Source organism: Diachasma alloeum, unplaced genomic scaffold, assembly GCF_001412515.2.
Source record: "Diachasma alloeum isolate Michigan unplaced genomic scaffold, Dall2.0 Dall_scaffold_00214, whole genome shotgun sequence".
Taxonomy (NCBI): domain Eukaryota; kingdom Metazoa; phylum Arthropoda; class Insecta; order Hymenoptera; family Braconidae; genus Diachasma; species Diachasma alloeum.
The window spans coordinates 778745-796079 of NW_021680379.1; the positions used below are offsets into that span (position 1 = coordinate 778745).

Below are 17335 nucleotides of genomic sequence, written 5' to 3' on the forward strand. Positions count from 1 at the left end.
TTGTATATTACATTACAAAATCAATGACTCCTCCCCCTACTTTATGTAGAGAACAATTTTGTATTTTTTTTTAGTGTAAAAAAAATCACGTGAATAATCAATTCTTTCTTCGATGCTTTTTGAATATGTCAACTTATTATCACAGCATTCAAAGAACAATTTCTGTTTGCGAATCGTTGGGACACTTGGGAGAAAAAAAATTCTTCAAATAATTAATCTCATGGGCAGTTGAATGAATTTTCATTAAAATCAGTGAAGGGTCGTTTGAAAACCCTGGTACGAACAGACGTTGTTGATCAATGAACGCTTCATCCCTCCATTCTTCATCTTCGTCGTCTTCAATATTACATGTGACTGCCAAAAGTTCCGTTTGACGGTTGACGACAATTCGCACAGAACGCACATTTGGAATAACTGCCATCACACCACAGTGTCGCCGCTGCTCTTTCCAATTGCAGAGATCTGCGTAATACATCTCACATTTTTAGCTTTCTTTCTAGGTTCATGTCTGGTTTTTTTTCGTGGAAGGGACGGATGAAAAATAGTACTTTTCGTCACTAGGCCGAAAGAATATTTTATGTCGTTAGACCCGAAAAAACCGCGATTCTAACCTCGCTTCGCTTCGGGCCCAACGACATAAAATATCGTATGTCACACGGCGATAAAAGCATTATCTGGCGAATGTGGCATTATAATATTTTTATCGCCTGATGACATAATATACTATTTTGACACTGCTGCTACGTTCACCTCGTGTCGAAAAGTGCCTTTTCGTTTACTTGTAAACGAAAAGTCTTTTCATTTACTAGTAAACGAAAAAAGGCACAGTTCGCCACTCGCTGAACGTAACATCACTGTCAAAAACTATTGTTCGACACATGTGAAACAGGAATTTTCAGCTCGTGTGATTGGGAGCCCTCGGCTTCGCCTCGGGCCGCCAACTTCACACTCGTGAAAATTCTGTCTCACTCGTATCGAAATATACTATTTTGGCATTCCGGCCGTAGGGCAGCGCTACACGTCCGTGAATCGCTGCTTACAGTCGTTATGACAAAAAAATATTGTTCGTCATACAGCCTAAAAAAACTTTTCTAGCTCATGTCAGTAGCGAAGTGGTAAAACGGTACAAGTCAATTTTTTGATTTTTTATTTAGCTTCCAAACCCCTTTCGGGTTCATTCAGCTATCAATAAATGTATTACAATTTATCATTACATACTAGTAAAATATATAAATTGTAATAGTCTCTAAATATTAGTTAATTAGTCAGTATCTTTGTTAAACATATTTTATATCTGAATTGAACAATTTTGAACGGGAAGAATTTTGAAATAGCTTTAATGTCTTTTCTTCTGAGGGACTTTAGGACATCTTGAATATTCAGTGGTCTGGGGTTGCTCTTGCTGACCTCCTTGATGAGTGTTTTTCTTTCTTCGACGTGGTTGGGACAGTAAAAGTCAATTTTCTGTACTGCTTCTCATGATTTCTCGTCTGGGAATTGGTATTACATACTTCGCAAACTCGAAAACTTGAAAATCACTACAGAAAAATATTGTTCCTGGGCTGTTGCGATGGGGTTTTTTTACTCGTGTGGTTGGCCAGTCCTCGCCTACGGCTCGGAGGCCAACGCCACACGAGTAAAAAACCCCATCGCAACAGGCCGGAAAAATACTATTTGACTATTGGTCAGTTTTCAATGAATACCTCGGAATCTAAGGGAGATAGCAAAATTTTTGTTATAACTTTTTTTGTAGAGCCGATTGAGAGCTACAATAAATGTTATTACCAAAATTTCGCTATCTCCCTTAGATTCGGAAATATTCCTCAAAAACTCCACTGGGAGATGAGTCGACTTAAACCGTTTTACCACTTCGCTACTAATATGATTTAATTCATATTCGCTAAAATAGTACATTCCCCACCAAGGGAGGGAAAATAAAGGAGTCGTGCCCACGTTCAGAATTACTGGTAACCACGCGGGTAAGAGTCCTTTATTTTACCTCCCGTGGTGAGAACGTTATTTTTCACCACGGCGTAAGCGGAAAGGCGTAAAGCGGAAAGGCAGATTTTGTGAAAATATTTCTTTTCCGCCCGCCGTGGCGAAAAAGTTTTTTTCGGCCTAATGTCGAAATATGCTATTTTGTTATTTGTCCGCAGTTGTCATTTGGACGCTGAGCGACCGCGAATCGCTGCCTCACGGAGTAAATGACGAAAAGACGCATTCCTGATGTTCGAAATTTAAAAAAAGCATATGGTGTGACATCACAATATAAGCAACACCCCCTCCCCCTCCGTCGCTTTCGGGAAAAATATCACGAAATTTTGTCAGAAACTTTATCACTTGGAAATGATTCATCGAAATGTCAGTTGTTTGCGAAACAAATACGTCACTAACGAGAATGTCAATTTTGGCCTATGCTTACAGTTCGCCACTGGAGCAATTAGTTTGTCAAATTAATGGGTTTAACAACATGTTTCCCACCTCACTAAAAAAAATAAAAATAATTCCACTGAAAAAATCATTGGCTTAATCAATTTTTAATTGCGTTAAAAAAATGCCATTCATTAAAATAACAAACTAAATGCTTTCCCGGAGGTTTCTATTTGACAAAAAATCGCAATTAAATTCACAAACGGTATTAATCGCTTTCGAAGAGATGAGATAACGTGTTCCTTTTAAATTTTTAATTATAAACTCACTTTGCTCTCAAAGCCAGCTGCCTATCATTGGGGCAAACCCATCGTCCACTCCCACTCCTCTTAACCCCGGAATAGTAACTCGTATCCATGATAAACTTTTGAAATTAACTCCCGGCCGCATCAACGGCGATGAACAATCACCAAAATTCCTCGAATCATCTCGTCGGAGGCATGTTTGATCTGTACTACTGAAACAGTGAATAAACCATGGCTCCAGTCATTCATAATTACCATCCAAAAATATTGATGTACTCATATTACCGGTTCAGTCCTAAATTCAACAATCTCATCGCTGGATTAATAAACTACAATAATGGCCCAATTGGCATACTAAAAGCCTCACTCAATAATTCAAAGTTAATTAAAACGATCAAACCTCATAGATAACGAAGACCTAACCCAATAGATTTTAATTAAATGCTCGATAAACCAATCGACAGTTATGTTGCACAAGAGGGTAGATATTTCATCCCGAAACTCTGCACTCCCCCCACCTCCCGCCGCTAAATGAGCGCATTCTTTCCTCCCAAAGGGAGCGAAAAAAATAACAGAGAGAAAAAAATAACAATGAAAATAGTTGAGTGAGGAGAAATGAAAAGCCGGAACTTTTTCATCAAGAACCAGTTATTTCCGCTGTAATTTGCCAGTGAGTATCGGCAACAGTCCATTGGCAGTGGCAACACTAGAATGAAGCGTTTGAGGTCAACAATCAGTGAGGCAGAAGAATAAAAATGACTACGTGAAAACTGGGTGGAACATGCGAATGTCTTCCTGCAATGATACAACTTTTATTTCAGGAAGAATGGGAGTTGAAGAGAAAAAAACCGGCAGGAGAGGAAGTGATTTGTGTATATGAGCGACAGAGAGGACAGCAAGGACTCGGGAGCGCAGTGCTGTATATACATTTTGCCCGGGTGACCCAATTGAGCTCTCTCCTTGTCTGTCCCTGTGATATTCCCCCATGAAAATAGCGGAATAGGAGGGAAGAAGGCCTGGCGTTACCGTCCGACCCTGGCCCCATAACGCCACACGCCGGCATTTCACCTCTTCTTCCCCACCACTCCTTCCTCTCCCGCATGTGTGCGCACCGGTGTATACTGTTGCCGTTCAAGGTCAACCTTGAACGACCAGAGTCGGGTGGGAAAATGCTGGAGAAACTAGAGTGCGTGCGACCACCGCTTTCCTCCTGTCCTGTTACCTTCACCCCTATCCCTCTTCCTTTTTTTTGTTTTTTTTTCTTTTCAGCACCTACTCCTAGCTCTCGTGCCCACCATGGATTTCCTTCCGGTTTTCGTCGGGGTGGAATTATTCATGCCTGGATTTTCCAGAAAATCTTTAGCCTTATCTTCATGAATTAACTACTTTAGCAAGATTTTTCGGATTATGTTTTTATGGGAATTTTTTACCTCTTAGGTAAAGTGCAGTGGATTAGAGGAGGGAACATGCTTGACTGGAGATATTGATCGGTAATTTGAAGGGTAATGGGTTTTGGTGGCGAGATTGAGATTATGTGAAATTTGATCTCGATCGGGTTTTCATGTGAGTGGCATATTCGTTGTAATGAGAACGTTTTTCCCGTGCTATTTTTAGATCGGGTACTTCCTAAGAATTTTGACGGTCTTTCATTTCAGTCTTAAGGTGGTGAAACAGGATGAGTTCACCCCTGGATAAATTTTTGATAAATCCAAGGGGCGATGGCTAAATTTTTATGAGGATTTTTCTTCATAATCTGTAGAGCGATCGCGATGAAAATTTCAAAGTCTCTGTTACATTCCGATATAGTTCACTCATCCGATTTTATATTTATAATCAATAGGTACGTATTTGTTTACTCATTTCATTCATTATCTCTCCGTATCTCAATGCGTTATATTTTTCTTTCATTATCTCCACGATAAGTCGAAACAATGAAGTCCCACCATAATCTTAATGCTCCCGCCACCCTTTGTTTTCATCAATTTCATCTACCCCTTTTCTCCTCCCCCATTGTTCATTGTTTTCTGATACTTCTGTATTAAATGAGGCAGCAGACACGCTTCCTTTGGCCATTCATCCACGAGCCATCCATTGTGTATTGTGGAATACCGTCAGTTGCACGTGGAAATGAGATAATGAAGGAGAAAAAAAGGCGAGAAATATAACGAAAAAAAAGCATTAAAGATGAGAATGTAGAAGTCGTCGAGACGAGAGACTGAAATTATCGACGTATCGAGGAAATGTATGTTATAATATGAGAACGGAACGCTTCCAACTTTATGGTATCACATCATGTAACGTATTTATAGACTGTTGAAATGAACCACGAGGGCTATTAATGATTTTACTCGGTTAAATTGTTATGTACTAGATAAAAGAATCGTATGAGGGAGTGAATATGAACTGGATAAAAGCAGAATGTTGGAGAGTGTGGGAGGCACACAGGGAAAGTTAGTCGTTATGGGTGCTTTCATATCTTATCTTAACAGGATACAGTCAACAGGCTTCCACGCGTAACCAGCTGTTGCCTCTTTCAATAGAAATGCATTGTCAGCTATTCTCGTGGAAATTAAATCGTGAGCAGGAATTTGATGAAATTTTGAATTAGAGAATAGAAGGTGGGGGTTCAATTAAACGGTGAGTTGTTGCAAATGAAAATGTTCCAGGCAGATATATTGAGTAATGAATTATTCAAATTGAAAGACGTATTTTAAATTTGAATGAAATTGAAGTACACGTATCTACTCACGCAACTATTTCGCCTTGAATGTTTGGAGAGGGTGAATTTCCACTGCCCCGACGATTGTATTTTTATTTCTATTAGTTTGACAGTTTTTATTTTTTATCCTTTATGAGAACAATTATTTCGCTGGATTTTTTTAAGTGAGTTGCAATGATTTGGAATTTGTTTGATCGTTTATTTATTAATTTACTTGTGTGCTCTGTTTTATTCAGTGTGCGTTTCCATTTTCACTGTTACATTGTTCCCTACACTAACTCGTCTACCGACTAGTCTTCTAGACTACTGTCCGATCGACAGGTGGCCGTTACTACTGCCGAGCCCCTTCTCCTTGCTCCTGCGTGTGCGTCTCATTTTCAATATACATGACTGTCGTGCGCGTCACACTGAGTGCTGAGGGCAGCAGTACTCGGAGCCACTTCCAGTACTTCCACTAGGAGCAGAGAGAGCTTGCTGAACCACCCCCTCGGCCCTTTCTGCCGCCAGGTGGCTTTCTGAGGGATTTCCAGGGACGTATTCATTTTCCTCTTTCTCCAGGGTGTTTTTCTCTATTTGTGAATCTATTCTCTCAGGGACCTTGACCCTCTCTTGGAGATGAATGACGGGAAAATCCTTCGGGATACGACTAGACGCTGGAGGGTTAACTTGATCAAAGGAGGTGTACAAAAATATCGGAACTTTGGGGATATCAGAAATGAGTTTTTTAATGTTATTCGAGGGATAAAAGGAAAATGTGATTAGTCTTTATTCAGTTAGCCCGAACCAAATTAACGCTCCGGTAACAACAGGTCGGATTACTTTTATAATCAGAATTAACTAGATTAATTTATGCTATTTTATTTCAATTTCCGTCTTCACAATTAGATTAATTTATTTTTATACACTATTATTCTTATGTTTTTTTTTGTTAAGGCCCGGGTGGATTATCTTTCGAACGTTATCTCAATTGTTCTTCCATCTTCATAATGTTAAATATATCACAATTTCCATTGGATTTTACGTCACGCAGGAGTCCCTAAAAATTACGATTGTACAATCAAAAAAAGTAAAAAAACTGAACGTTTTTAAAGAGCGTTTTTAATGAAGATTAAGAAATAAGTCAGATGAAGAGGAAAAAGCGAATGGATAATTTATTATGGTAACTAACGATTCGACAGTCATTGACTACTGTAACAAATGACGACCTAACAGCCATTAGATACATCATATTATTAATTTGCAATTTCCTCCCTATTGGGTTTATTTCTCAATATTATTGGAAACGCTATTTCAAAATGTTCTGCTTTTTTCAACTCTTTTTTGATTGTACAATCATATTTTTTTGAAATTTCAGGGCTACGTAAAACTGAATAGTAATTGGAAATCATTTCAGATTATTAAAATACAAAAAACGACCAAGATCACGTTCGAAAGATAATCCACCCGGGCCGAAAGTCGAAAATTTCTAAATATCGTGAATAATTTACAAACATGTTTTCGTCAAAATAGGTTTCAGATTTTTAAATAGAACATCTACAACAAGACAAAATTGCAATCCAGATTCAGTTTTTCCTTTAAGTCAACCATTTCCAATATTTTTTAATTTTTTTCCCTTGTGACAGAAAAAAAAGAAATGCAATTAGTGTTTAGTAAAAAGAACTCCAAACAGAATCCCACACGGAAAAAAATCGTAGGGAAAATTAATTTCAAAGGGAAGAATTCGTCGAGGAAGGAAAATGATCGAAATGATCATTTGAGGAGGAAAATGATCGGCTGGAAAATCGATAAAATTTGTTTTTCTTCATTCGTGTCGGTGGAAACTTGGAATCACTGTTTTTTCTATAAATGTGGGTACAATATGAATATTTTTTAATTTTATGATCTAAATTTAACGAGAAGAAATGGAAAAATTAATTTCTCAATCTCTCCGGAAAGTTTTAAAATCGATTTTTTTTCGAATAATGAAAGAATATACCTATAAATTCGATTTCGATTCTTATCTTTTTATAGAATGAATAGAATTATGCAAATGGCAATGGATTGTAAAAATCACGAATTGAAGACTGAAAATTTTTAAAAAAGGATGATCGGCTAAAAAATAGGGAAAATTAGTTTTTCTTCATTTGTGTCGATGGAAACTTGGAATCACTGTTTTTTCCGAATATAGGCGAGATATGAATATTTTGGAATTTTATGATCTAATTTTAACGAGACGAAATGAAAAATATCCCAAAAAACGTAGGCGAGAAGAAATAAAAAAATTAATTTTTCAATGTCTCCGGAAAGTTTAAAAATCGATATATTTTTTCGAATAATAGAAGAATACATATAAATTCCGTGTCTACCCTTCTCTTTTGATAGAATGAATAGAATAAATGACAAAAAAATGAGGATTGGGGATTACAAATTTTATCGTATTATTATTATGTATAATAATAATTTGTATAATTTGAAACATCTCAATTCATGAATTAGTTATGTTTTTTTCTTTCCATATTATGTTTTTTTATTTCCATATTTCCTTACCATGCACTCTTGAATTTAATTTTAATACCTTGATAAATTTAATTTTTAAATTAACATGCCTTGAGAAGGAAAAGAGGTTTAAATTCATTAATAGCAGTCCAGGAAGAAAAAAAAATCCAAATTGACTTCTGGTGATAAAAATTTGGGTACTCGAAATTAAGACTCCAAAATTGAGGTTCACAAGAGTCAAAATAAGGGTCACGGGGGTTAAAGTAATGGTCATTAGGGTCAGAATAAGGATCACGAGGATCACGACAAGATTCATGAAGGTCCGACTAAGGCTCACAAGGGCCAAAATAAGGGTCACGGGGGTTAAAATAATGGTCATCAGGGTCAAAATAATGGTCATGAGGGTCAGAATAAGGATCATAAGGGTCACGAGGATCAGAGGATATAAGTGTCATGAGTGAGTGAGGATATAAGAGGATATAAGTGTCATGAGAGTCAGAATAAGGGTCACGAGAATCAGAATTAGGGTCATGAGAATTGGAATAAGGGTCACGAGGGTCAGATTAAGAGTTTCAACGGTGCTATCAGTGAGATTGAGGGTCACGAGAGGTATAATGAGGTTCACGACTGTCAGATTAAAGATCACAAGGGTCAGAATAGGGATTATATAGGTCATATGTGAGCCATATGGGGGTTGGCGAGCGGAGCGAGCAGGGGGCCTAACCCCCTCGTATATTAATAATACACTCAACTATTTTTTGTCGAAAAAAACTGTAAACGGAATTGGCTCTGGCGTTGAGCAATTTCCATATTTATGCCATTCCTAGGAATAATTTCAGTTCATTTCGATTTCATCTGTTGTTCAATTGAATAGGGGAGGCTGGGGTAAAATGGACACTTTAGACATCTTTTAAATTGTGCATAACTCAGAAACAAATTTATCAATTGAGTTCAGATTAGGCCCGTCACCGAAGGGAAAGAATTGCTCTTTGCATTGAAAAAAAAATTATGAAATTTTATCAACATTTCAACCCCTCATTAACATTTTAAAAAAAGTTAAAAGTGTCCGTTTTACCCCAACCTCCCCTAGTTTTTCATTAAACTCAAGGGTATAGGGGAGGGTGGGGCAATATGGACACCAGATTTAAATAATGAGTTGAATTTGAGCAAATCTACAGTTTCGAGTTCATTTAATGATTATAAAAACAAATATGTAAAATGGACACTTTGATTTTTCCCTCAATTTCTTATGTTTCCACAATATTATTTAATTTCAGAAACACTAGTCATGACTGCGATTTTCAAATTGAAAAAAAAAACTAATTTTTTATTTTCCTCGTGGGGGGTGGTAAACCAAATTTTTCTTTGCTCATTTATCCTCCCCTCCCCCCATTGTTTCGTTTGTGAGTAGAAAAGTAGACAAGTAAACATCTTACAAATTTCGCAAATGGAGAAAAGGTCAGTTGTATAGTGCGTGCAATTGTTCATTGAAAAAATGAATAATTTTAAAGTTATTTCAATAGTAAAACAGGAAATCCAAAGCTACTCTGTATTTCAAACTTCAATGTAAAATTCAATAGAGTTCAAGTTTATTTGTTAATATTTCTTCCAACTCGAATGTCTCCCTATAAAAAATACCCACACGATTCTGTTGGAAAATGCCTGTTGAAATTTTTTTTGATTTTTTGCATAGGATCAACTTTTTCGGGTCTTTTTAGTCCATCCTATATGGATTTATCAGGTGTCCAGATTGTCCAATGAAACAAGTTAAATAAATTTGAATGATGAAAAAAATTTTTTTTTGTTAATTCTTTGAGTGTCCATTTTACCACAGGTGTCCATATTACCCCGCCCTCCCCTACAACAATCCAAACGAAGGCGGGACTTTCCCGCCCGCCCTGGCCCCTCTGGCGGTGAGTCTATCGCTGAAAAATGATAAATGTGTATGAGTGCGTGAATCTGTTGTGCACAGATGGCTGGGAATAGGCCGGGGATTGAGCTATTCTGTCGTTCATTGCAAGTGCCCGAGTTTAATTTAATAGGTATATGTTAGTATAAATAAGTGGGATACTGTTATAACTATCACGCTAGATAGGTATAGGAAATAAAAAAGAGAGAAACATTAGTGGAGCCGTATGGGCATACGACACTTGTAAGTTATCAATGCGGAGTTAAAACCAATCGTGGCTCGTTCGGATACACTGCTTCGGGACTTCAACAGTGTTATGTGATCGACGTGGCTTTATAATCGTGTAACTCAAGGATTATATTGTATCATCAATTTATCATCTTTAACAAATGATACTAGCAGACTGACATCCCGCCAAAAAATAGAAAAAATTATTAAACTTAAGTAGCAAATATTCAATTGTCGAGTAAGGTAAATGTTTTTTGTTCATTGTTCAGGATTATTTACTTTTGTATTGTCTTTTGTGAAACTGCCGAATCAGCTACCTCGATTCAGCTCTTACGTGTCCCTTTATCTCTAGCACCCTATCATTTCTTTGTTCTGAGTATATTTTTTCATTCATTTTTCACTAATTGATTTCTCATTTTTTCTCATTATTCCTGATTATTCGAGCGAAACGATTGTAATTCAATGTACACTTTCACTCGCTCCACGACTTTCACTTCTTGGTTATGTGAATTAATTCGATATTGTATGTCTTCATTTTTTTTATAATCCTCTAGTTTTATTGAAGGATAACCTCAAAGAAATAATGGAGTTTCACGAAAGTTTTGCGCTGTAATCCATCAAGATTTTTTAATCGAATTCTTCGGGAGGTTTATCCTTGGCATGAAGCACCTCTGTTGCAATTACAAGAACAATTAGACGTATAATAATATAAATAAATTATTGTGGGTTATTTGAACATCAAGAGGTTGAAACGAGTCACTGAAGTTTATTAACAAAATAAATATAAAAAATATAGCGTGGCAATGGTGAGAAGGAGGGTAGGTCGAAAGTCCAGTGGAGCTGGTAATACAGCTGAGGATCCAGACAGTACTGGACACGAAACGAGTGCGAAATTTAATTCCACCGAGCTTGGACGAATGACAAGGGATCGTCTTAGAATCTTACTGAGGGAACGTGGTCTACCTGTCTCTGGGAACAAATCTGACATGGTACAATATGTGTCTACACGCATGGTTCAATTTTTTTTCCATCGTTCAGATGTATTTTTGTGATTTTTCAACACCCAAAAAATTGACTTCCCACTCTGAAAACCAATTCTCTTTTCCTTAGTACCACAGAAGTTTATTTTCAACACCCAAACACCTGATTTTTACTCTGAAATATTAGTTGCATATTTTTTTTATTATCACTGAAAAATTTTTCACAATGCTGTCACGCAATGAAATATAGCCCCGTCTTCAGTTCACTTTTATTTATTTTTTTCAATTTATGCGCCTTTATTTGCAAAGTTGGCGATGACGATAAAGTGGAAAATTTATCGCAAGATTAACTTAGCAGTAGACAAATGCGTACGCCTTAGAGTAATAATAGCATTTGGTAACAGCTCCCATAGGAGTTTGACTGATACAAATTTACGAAAATGAGGGAACGAGAGAGGGGGAACAGGGAGTATGACCCTTGACTCGTAAATGACCTCCGACTCCTCGCCATGCCACGGCTTCAGAACGACTTACTGTTGATTCCAATCACTCCCCACATGGTAGTCACTTCAACGTGATTGTAACCCTCTCTAGTGTTTTAATCAATTCAATTCCGCTCGAACATTAGATCTAAATGTACAATCGTGCTAGGGTTAACAATTTTTGTAATAAAAATGTACTACTTGCGCCGTTGGAGTGCGATAGACTTGAGGATTATTTGATTATTGACATGAGTCCCAATGATTCTGCCGTAATTATCTTGATTCATATATATTTATTTGTTTATTCTACTCCAAAGCTTCTTTCCACGTTTTCTGTTTTATAATTTTTTTAATTAATCACACATTTTTCAACTCTAATTGTCTTTTTTTTAAAGTTGAATGAGGAAAGGAGGTGATCGAATACGAATGACAATCGCAATTAACGAGTATTCATTAATTTCCAGATAACTCGATTAGAAGAGAATATGGAGGGCAAAACAATTCGTCGAGGGAAGGAGTTGAGTAATTCCAATGGTACCCAGAAATTGCCGACCGACGAGGGATCAACAGGGTCAAAAAACAGAACGAAAAGTGAAACCGACTCGATAGATCCAGACAGCTTAACCCTCTGGCATCGTCCAATCACGACTTTAAATTATTTTATCAGAGAACTGTTCATTAACATTGTCAGTTTAGCACATAGAATGTTGCAGTATAAGAAGACTGTTTGGAGTGGATTACTTGTTATAGCTGTGTTAGTTGTCTTCAGGCATGTGGCAGGGCCTCATCAGGAGCTGCTGAAGGAGTGGGAAAATAGTCTTCTTTGGTGGCTTTATTGGGTGGGTCTGGGAGTGTTATCGAGTGTGGGATTTGGCACTGGTTTGCACACTTTTGTGCTTTATCTGGGGCCACATATAGCAGCTGTTACGATAGCAGCTTATGAGTGTGGGGGACTGAACTTCCCGGAGCCACCGTATCCTGATGCTATTGTCTGTCCGGATCAGATTGATCCCGCTTGGACAGCTGGAATTCTTAATATTATGAGGAAAGTCAGGGTTGAAGCCATGCTTTGGGGTGCGGGGACTGCTCTTGGGGAGCTGCCACCTTATTTCATGGCTCGGGCAGCCAGGAACAGTCGACAAACTGATAAGAGTCACGAGTATGATCAGGAGGATCTTAAAGAGCTTGAGGCACTCGAGGCGTTGGAGAATGGAGCCAATGTTCCTATTCTCATGAAGCTGAAGCTTGCCATGAAGCACTTTGTGCAAAAGGCTGGGTTCCTGGGAATCCTTGCGTGTGCCTCGGTGAATACACAGAATAATCTATTTTGGATTTTTTGAAATTATTTGATTGAGTAGATCGCTAGATTAATTTATACTATTTTATTTTATTTTATTTTATTTCCATTTCCGTCTTCAGAATTGGGTTGGTTTAACTTTATCCATTTGTATCCTTATTATGGGGGAGCGTGGGGAAAAATGGAAAAAAACGACTGTTTGACGCGATTCAAGCAAAAAAAAAATTTTTATTCTTGGAGTACTGATGGAATAATAATTTTCCATCTATTTCAGACTTTGGATTTTTTGAAATTATTTGATTGACTAGACGCTAGATAAATTTATACCATTTTATTTCATTTTATTTCCATTTCCGTCTTCAGAATTGGATTGGTTTAACTTTGTCCATTCGTATCCTTATTATGGGGGAGCGTGGGGCAAAATGGAAAAAAACGGCAGTTTGACGCGATTCAAGCAAAACAAATTTTTTTATTCTTGGAGTACTGATGAGAATAATAATTTTCCAATCAGTAGAATGGAAAATTATTGAGAAGTTTTGATGGGTGAAAATTTGGTCAATGGATTATTCGATTGGAATTCAGCATCACATGTTCCTTTTTTCCCCTCTGGGTCTTCACCTGGGCCTTGCTTTGCACTTTGGATTTTGCTGTTTCATTTTCTTTTCAATTAATTCATTGACGATTTTCCCCCGTCAAAGCTTATTTTCGATTCTATTGAATAAAAAATTATTATTCTCATTAGTACTGCTACGAATAAATTTTTTTTTGCTTGAATTGCGTCAAATAGTCGTTTTATTTACTGTTTCATTTTGCCCCTCGCCCCTATACATATTTTTTTCCTTAATTCACAAGTTATAACACTGAATGAAGAGGAATTATGTTAAAGATCAATCAAAAGTGTATTTTCTTTATGATCAAAACAAACACATAAAACAAAAGTCATTTGAAATCTCATTCGAGTAATAGAAAAATCTCTCTTTGTATTCCTGAAAATTTTTCAAATCTATTTTTATATTCATATGGTAAAAGGATATCGGTACTTCTTATTCTTATGGTCGCATTCCAATTATTATTATATGAAGAGGAAAGGAAAAAAGAATCAGAAAGAGATAATCAACTAGAAAATGAACTTTTTCTCCTTTTATGGCGGCACCAAGTTCGAATGACTTTTTTTTCAAGTATTAGGGGGATATCAATGTTTCAGCGAGAAGAATTTTAAAAAATGCAAAAAAAGTGATCGGGAAGACCTAAAAAAATGAATTTTTCAATGTCTCCGAAAAGTTTGAAAATCGATTTTTTTTTCGAATAATGAAAAAATACCCATAAATTCAATCTTTTTCCTGGTCTTTTGATAGAATGAATAGAATTACATAAGTGGCAATGAATTGCAAAAAATCACGGATTGGAGACTTCAAATTTTTGAAAAGGGATGATTGTCTAGAAAATGGAGGAAATTTATTTTTCTTCATTTGTGTCGGTGGAAACTTGGAGTCCCTGGTTTTGGTTGAATATGGGGGGATATGAATATTTTGGAATTTTACGATCTAACTTTCACGAGAAGAAATGAAAAAAAATATTTTAAAAACACAGGCGGGAAGAAATAAAAAAATTAATTTTTCAATGTCTCCGGAAAGTTTGAAAATCGATTTTTTTTCGAATAAGGAAACAATACCCATGAATTCAAGTCCTTTCTTTGTCTTTTGATACAATGAATAGAATTAATCACAGAAATCGAGAATTGGAGACTAAAAATTTCATCAGATTATTGTTATGTAATTTTTCTTTCTTGCAGATTCCAAATCCACTTTTTGACCTCGCTGGGTTGACTTGTGGTCATTATCGCATTCCATTCTGGACTTTCTTTGGTGCTACACTTATTGGTAAAGCCATTGTTAAAATGCATATTCAACAGCTAGCTGTGATAATAGCATTCAATGAAGAATTGTTGGATAAGGCTATTGGACTTTTGGCTGTGATTCCTTACGTGGGTACCAAGTTCCAGGAGCCATTTAAAAAATATTTAGTTGAGCAGAAGAATAAATTGCATAATTCATCCTCCGTGGTAAGTTATTACATATTTAATGAAATGGTGAATCAAGATACATAAATTTTACTTGAAGATCAATTTTTGAAAACATGTCTGGATCGAACTGAAATAGAGAACATTGTCTGAATAACTCTTTCGTGCAGCTCTATTGCGAATTAATTGTGAAATATTCTTCAAAAACTGATTTCCAAGGAGACTTGATGTGTCTCGTATCACTTCTTTCCTAGACTGAGAGAAAAACGAACACGTCAAACAAGTCTTGTTTGGGACAAGAAAATCGCTAGTTGAAAATTGCCAAAAAAGAATTTGTTTGGATCGAATTTGAAAGTCTCAAACATGAATAATTGTTCTGCTTTCGACAGCAGTGAAATATTTGGCTCAAGAGGCGAATGATTCACACCAGACGGTGCCTTTTCAGGATGAAAATATCTCATATGGAGGAAAACTTACCAACAAATATTTTATCCCTAAGTTACAAGATTGCTATCATATCATTATCATTGTTTCATTTAAGGGTTCATTTCTTGTCTGTGATTATTATACAACCGAAACGAAAAACTACTATCCCTTGTTCCGCATAAAACAACGATTTTTCGGCAACAAAATACGAATGGGAGTATCGAATAACGAAGGAGTAGTGCTAAAAATGACATTTCTTGCGTGTCCAGAGAATGCATTTTTTTCTGAACTACTAAGTCTATTTTTCCGACGAAAATTTTTCATTCCGGGGCACTCTCTGCATGTTTGGCACAAAAAAATCCTTTTTTGATAATTTTCAAAAAAATATTTTCTTGCCACAAGTAAGACTTGTTTGAGAACTTTGTCGTTTTTCTCTCAGTGTAGTGAATCAAATTATTCATCTCAGGACTTGAAAAATGCCACAATGTCCAATGCAAAATCGCAATGCGCATGAAATTTCAACTCATTAAATGAACAATATTTCAGGAGGGAACAACGACGATAGCGTGGCTGTTTGAAAAATTTGTGATGCTGATGTTATGTTACTTCCTCATAACAATAATCCACGCCTTGGCACGTAATCATCACCGCAGACGTACAAAGCCATCAGCGGATTGAGATTTAGGAAAATTTTATTCAAACGCTAACGCGATATGTTGAAGTCCAAAACAATTATGTATAATTTACACAACACAAAGTTTTACTCGCACCGGCGTTTCCTACAGTTATTATTGAATAATGAAGTTTGAATTTTCACTCAGTCCATCAGAGATAAGCTTATCTTAAGTCTACGAATAATTGATTGTAAATATGTACAATGAATTCACAACGTCGGGTATAGATATTGCTTGTTCAATTATATGTTTTTTTTCACTTTTTGATTCAATCGTTTTTGATTGAAATTACAACACTTCTAGGTTGCAGAAATTAGGTAAAATAATTGAATTGTATGGAATCATTTGCTGCTCTGGAGTGAATATTATTCTTTCCATAATCTTATAAATCATGTTGCCGGATCCTCGAATTTATTGCTCAAACGAATTTTTACCAGCATATAGTTCAAAGTATAATCAAGTTTTCATAATTTTGTGCATGAAGTCGTCAGAGATCCACGGGGCCAATGAAATTGAATCAATTTTTTCACACAGTTAAAAATTGTTGCATTGATAAGTACATAGAATTGAACATAAAATCAAATGAAATTAATTTGTCAAGTTCAAAAGTTGATTATAAATATGTCCCAATTGTGAATTTCTTCGAATTAATATTTAGGAATTGATAACAAATCAATTGATATGACATTTTTTAACAGTGTATTTTCCACATTTGTTTTCACGTGTCTACGATAAATGCAACGATTAAAGTGAGAATTGCTGAGAGAATGTGTCCACATTGTTGATGAATATTTGATAAATAAAGTAACAGCAGTATTTGGTGGCAGACATTCCTGATGTGAAGTTTTCGAACGAAAAAAAAATAGGATAAAAAGACAAAAGCCAGGCCCACTGGACGCTGCGATAGCGATAAGCAATAAAGAATTAAAAAACCCTCAATGGTCACAAAATAGGAAGAAACTCATTGAACGTTTTTCATCCCTTTCTGGCCAATTTGATTGAATATTTTGATACTGTGAGTAGCTAGGATTTTTTGAAGGAAATTAATAAATGGAGTCATGTTTCTAGGTTGAATACTGTTATTTAGAATAAAACATTATTGCGAATAAGACAAGCATGAGTAAAAATCTATTGTTCCTAGGGACTGTTTCTCTCCTAACGAATTATCAATTCCATGTGCATCATCTAGTGTTTCGAAATGAAAAAATTATAATCTGATTGAAAACATTTCTATCAATATCTCCATTCCCATCTAATCAATGATGAATTCCAATCACGAAGAAATATAATTAAATAGCAGTGGAAATTAAGTAAAATCAAATATTTTTAACAAGTCAACGAAAATGTAGTAATATCTTGAGTGTATCAAATGTTTTGTGTGCTGAAAAATCAATTTGTGATAACTGTATTTGTCACGTGTGTGCCATGCTTCTCTTTTTCTTTGAACAAT

At 36.1% G+C, this 17335-nt stretch overlaps 2 protein-coding genes across 8 annotated transcripts in view; one reads left to right on the forward strand and one right to left on the reverse strand.

Annotated features, from left to right (window-relative positions):
- Positions 1-5826, reverse strand: part of LOC107037218 (rabphilin-3A) — a 20913-nt gene extending 15087 nt beyond the window's left edge. For 2 of the 5 annotated variants that reach the window (XM_015255644.2, XM_015255649.2), the window contains exons 1-2: positions 5425-5826; positions 2700-2887 (exon numbers count right to left, since the gene is read on the reverse strand). In XM_015255644.2, the coding sequence (XP_015111130.1) occupies positions 2700-2788 (89 nt within the window). In that variant the 5' untranslated portion in view covers positions 2789-2887; positions 5425-5826. Of the gene's footprint in view, positions 1-2699; positions 2888-2960; positions 3156-5424 lie in introns of those variants that run through there. The other 3 variants (XM_015255647.2, XM_015255645.2, XM_015255648.2) reach the window with 3 other exon arrangements.
- Positions 5827-9825: 3999 nt separating this feature from the next.
- On the forward strand, positions 9826-16996 carry LOC107037249 (vacuole membrane protein 1). 3 transcript variants are annotated; one of them, XM_015255707.1, is made up of 5 exons: positions 9836-10249; positions 10803-10995; positions 11933-12772; positions 14558-14827; positions 15758-16996. In XM_015255707.1, exons 2-5 carry the CDS (start codon positions 10810-10812, stop codon positions 15887-15889), a joined length of 1428 nt encoding a protein of 475 aa, XP_015111193.1. In that variant the 5' UTR covers positions 9836-10249; positions 10803-10809; the 3' UTR covers positions 15890-16996. The 3 variants fall into 3 exon arrangements, with proteins under 3 accessions (XP_015111196.1, XP_015111193.1, XP_015111195.1); XM_015255710.1 differs by lacking the exon at positions 10803-10995 and having other exon boundaries at positions 9826-9911; XM_015255709.1 differs by lacking the exon at positions 10803-10995.
- Positions 16997-17335: the final 339 nt, after the last annotated feature.

Bases quoted from the DNA above. Each gene is read 5' to 3' on its own strand.
- LOC107037249 (XM_015255707.1), top strand. From the start codon at position 10,810: ATGGTGAGAAGGAGGGTAGGTCGAAAGTCCAGTGGAGCTGGTAATACA. The intron at 12,773-14,557 runs GTGAATACACAG...TCTTTCTTGCAG, and splicing joins GAATCCTTGCGTGTGCCTCG to ATTCCAAATCCACTTTTTGA. The intron at 14,828-15,757 runs GTAAGTTATTAC...ACAATATTTCAG, and splicing joins TGCATAATTCATCCTCCGTG to GAGGGAACAACGACGATAGC.